The sequence below is a fragment of the Halichoerus grypus genome, chromosome 11 (genome assembly GCF_964656455.1).
Source record: "Halichoerus grypus chromosome 11, mHalGry1.hap1.1, whole genome shotgun sequence".
Lineage (NCBI taxonomy): Eukaryota > Metazoa > Chordata > Mammalia > Carnivora > Phocidae > Halichoerus > Halichoerus grypus.
This window is the reverse complement of record NC_135722.1, coordinates 45,702,251-45,705,747: the sequence shown is the minus strand read 5'-3', so window position 1 is coordinate 45,705,747 and position 3,497 is coordinate 45,702,251. Positions and strand designations below refer to the sequence as shown.

Below are 3,497 nucleotides of genomic sequence, written 5' to 3'. Positions count from 1 at the left end.
AGGTCAGGCGCCGAGCCGGCAGGGGGCGCGGTCCATTCGAGGCCACCGCTCCCGAGGTCCGGGGCTCCGGCCATGCGCGTGGTACCTCCCGCTGGCTCTTGCAGTTCCGTGCCAGTAGGCCTCGCACTCTGCGTTGCATAGGTCCTGAGTAACGACCCCAAGAGGTTGTACTGGCCCCACTTCGCCCTGGTTTATATTCTGAAGCCTGTGCCCAGAGAGTCAGGATTGTGGCAGTTCCCACACCAATCTTTGGAGCTCATCTCTGAGTCCTCTGGGCACGAGGGACACTTACCCCCACCCCCCCACCCCCACACCTTCGGACAAGCAATGCGCGCGCTGGAGTGCAGAAGCCCGCGCGCGCCCGAGGGAAGAATGGGAGGGTGCGAGGGCAGCTCAGGCCCCGCCCCCTGTGCGCCTATAAAGCCGAGGAACCAGAGCCGGCCACTCAGTGGTTTCTTGGTGACACTAGGCGGAACAACTCGAGCCTTGCCACCTCTGGTTTCTCACCGCAGCTTGGACGTTGGGGTTTTGCCAGTGCCAGAGCGACGTCTCAGACTTTCTTCTTCCAGATCTTGGCAGATCACCCCCTCAGCAGGTAGGCGCCACAGGCGAGGCGGATAAGCGGTGGGGGAAGCGGGGGGGGGGGGGGGACTTTAGAGTCCTGGAAACTGAGAGCGTGCGGAGTGAGGGGTACAACCCATTTTGGAAGGTCCTCTGCGGGTTGCGTCCCATACACTGGGCCCAGCCGTGCACACAACTGGAAGTGCAGAGACCCAGTCCCCTCTACTCCGCCACCCAAATTCCGAGAAGTCGAGCAGGAAACCTCTGGGAAGCCTGGCGCTGGGCAGAGGCCTCCCCTGCGGGGCCTGTCACCCGCCCGGCGGGTGCAAATGCCGCTGGCGCCTCTCTGCGCCCGGGCGAGATAAGCGTCTGAGCCAGGCGGAGCGCGGGCTGAGTCTGCCCGCGCGGGGGCCCCCACACGCCCTCCGTGCCCCGCCCGGGCCGTGCTGCAGGCTGGGTGCTCACGCTCGGCCCCTCTCTCTCCTTCCAGGGTCCGCGCATCACCGCCAGCATGAAGCTGGTTCCCGTCGCCCTCATGTACCTGGGCTCCCTCGCCTTCTTGGGCGCCGACACTGCACGGCTCGACGTGGCGTCAGAGTTCCGAAAGAAGTGAGTCGCCGGCAGCTCCTTCTCCAGTCTTTGTACCTGGGAGACGAGGGGTTAGAAGTGGATGGGAGCCGGTTGGGACCGGGACCTCTCCTGGATGCATGCGAAACGAGTCTATGTGTGTTTTCTAGGTGGAATAAATGGGCTCTAAGTCGCGGGAAGAGGGAACTTCGAGTGTCCAGCAACTATGCCACCGGGCTCACTGACGCGAAGGCCGGGCCTGCCCAGACTCTCATTCGGCCCCAGGACGTGAAGGGTGCCTCTCGCAACCCCCAGGCCAGGTAACTATGCCCTGCGCTGAAGAGGGGTGGGCTGGGGAGCTCTCCTTCACCACCCTGGCCCTGGGGATCGTCCGGGCTGTCTGGCAGTTCAGACGGCGTAGCAGTTTCCAGTCTCCTCCGGTCCTTGAATGGCTCGGATTCCTGGTGGCTGGGGCCAAAGCCCTGCTTGATGGGGGTCTCATGTTACCTTCCTTCCCTTCCCCAGCAGTCCGGACGCCGCCCGCATCCGAGTCAAACGCTACCGCCAGAGTATGAACAATTTCCAGGGCCTGCGGAGCTTCGGCTGCCGCTTCGGAACGTGCACGGTGCAGAAACTGGCGCACCAGATCTACCAGTTCACAGACAAGGACAAGGACGGCGTCGCCCCCAGGAGCAAGATTAGCCCCCAGGGGTATGGCCGCCGGCGCCGGCGCTCCCTGCCCATGACCGGCCTGAGCCGGACTCTGTTGTTCCCAGAGTCACAGGCACGCGGGGCTCCGGCCTCCCGGGCGCATCAGGTGCTCGCCAATCTCTTTAAGATTTAGGCGCCTGTGGCAGCAGCGAACTGGCGCGCGTATGCATCCCGCTGGCTTCCCCCGGGGCGGAGGGCTTCCCAGGGCCAAGCCCCTCAGCGGATGGAAGCCGGGCTGAGAGAGCCCTGCAGAGACCAGGAGTCCGGGAGGCACGGTCCAGCGGCGAGCCCTGGCTTTGCAGGAGCCCCTTCTCCTTGGAGGCACCGTTCCCTACGTCCCAATCCAGCTCAGGTGCCCGTGGGGGCAGAGGAATGCGAGGGAGTGTCTGCCAGGCTCACGGAAGGGAGAAACTGAGAATTAAATGCTTGAGACCCCCAGGGACAGGGGTCTGAGTCACTGCCGTGCCTTCCCACAAACTGATTTCTCACGGGGTGTCACCCCACAGGGGCGCAAGCCTCACTATTACTTGAACTTTCCAAAACCTAGAGAGGAAAAGTGCAATGCGTGTTATATATACAGAGGTAACTATCAATATTTAAGTTCGTTGCTGTCAAGATTTTTTTTTTTGTAACTTCAAATATAGAGATATTTTTGTACGTTATATATTGTATTAAGGGCATTTTAAAGCAATTACATTGTCCCCCCTCCCCACTTATTTTAATACGTGAATGTCTCAGCGAGGTGTAACGTTGTTTGCTGCGTGGAATGTGTGAGGGTGTGCGTGAGAGACTGATTACCTCTTGTGGAAGAAGGAAACACAGTGTCTCTGTATATTTACATAAAATGGGTGATATGCGAAATAGCAAATCAATAAACTGTCTCGATGCTGATTAATTCTGGGCTCACGAGTCTTGGGAGGGAGGGTACCCCTGGTCCCAGCGCGTCCGGGAGCCTCGGGCTCCCGCCGCCTCGCGTGGGAGGGTGGCACGGCTGCGCGCGCGCTGGCGGATCCCCCCGCGGGCGGAGCTGTACCGAGCGCCGCTCTCCTTGCGGGGCGCGCGGAGCGCCTGTCCTGCTAGCGAGTCCGGGCTTCGCGGAGGCGCCTAAGGTCGCAGCCTCGCTTGGCGGCCGGGCCGGGCGGGGTAGGGTGAGCCCTAGTGGGGAGGCGAGCCTGGACTCTCAGGGTTGCGCAACAGAGTACCAGATTTTATGGAGTTGCTCGCGGAACGCCGCGCAAAAGCGCGCCTCGGAGAGTTGGGGTGGTCTCCGAGGCCTTCTAAGTGAGGAGCTGTTCCAGGCTGCCGCGGTGTCAAAGTTAGAAGCTACTCCAGCAAAATGTTCGCACTGCTCCGGGAATCCGGCAGCCGCGCCAGTAAACTTTCCCAGTCTTCTGCCGGCCTGGTGCCCCAGCGAGCCGGCGGGCTCATCAGCGAGGCTGTGGCGCCCCCAGCCGGCCGCCTGGGAGCGGCCCGAGAGCCGTCAGGCAGTACGTGCGGTTTAATAAGTCCTCCTACGTGGGAGTCAGCACACAGCCTTAATGAGAGACGAAAGAAAAAAACAGTTTGCAGATGCCAACCAGGGCCGGCCCCCCCAGACCTGCACGGCGGCTCCCAGTTCTGGGACCGTGACTCAGCGCCCACACGCTGCGCAGCGTGCA

General features: G+C 61.9%; 1 protein-coding gene across 2 annotated transcripts; it reads left to right on the top strand.

The window, feature by feature from the left end:
• Positions 1-442: 442 nt before the first annotated feature.
• ADM (adrenomedullin) lies at positions 443-2,734 on the top strand. Of its 2 annotated transcripts, none has more exons than XM_036111134.2 (4): positions 443-595; positions 1,052-1,170; positions 1,299-1,448; positions 1,657-2,734. In XM_036111134.2, the coding sequence occupies exons 2-4, from the start codon at positions 1,073-1,075 to the stop codon at positions 1,970-1,972; spliced, it is 564 nt and encodes a 187-aa protein (XP_035967027.1). In that variant the 5' UTR covers positions 443-595; positions 1,052-1,072; the 3' UTR covers positions 1,973-2,734. The 2 variants fall into 2 exon arrangements, with proteins under 2 accessions (XP_035967027.1, XP_035967026.1); XM_036111133.2 differs by having other exon boundaries at positions 1,654-2,734.
• Positions 2,735-3,497: the final 763 nt, after the last annotated feature.

Bases quoted from the DNA above. Each gene is read 5' to 3' on its own strand.
- ADM (XM_036111133.2), top strand. From the start codon at position 1,073: ATGAAGCTGGTTCCCGTCGCCCTCATGTACCTGGGCTCCCTCGCCTTC. The intron at 1,171-1,298 runs GTGAGTCGCCGG...TGTGTTTTCTAG, and splicing joins GCGTCAGAGTTCCGAAAGAA to GTGGAATAAATGGGCTCTAA. The intron at 1,449-1,653 runs GTAACTATGCCC...TCCCTTCCCCAG, and splicing joins TCTCGCAACCCCCAGGCCAG to CAGTCCGGACGCCGCCCGCA.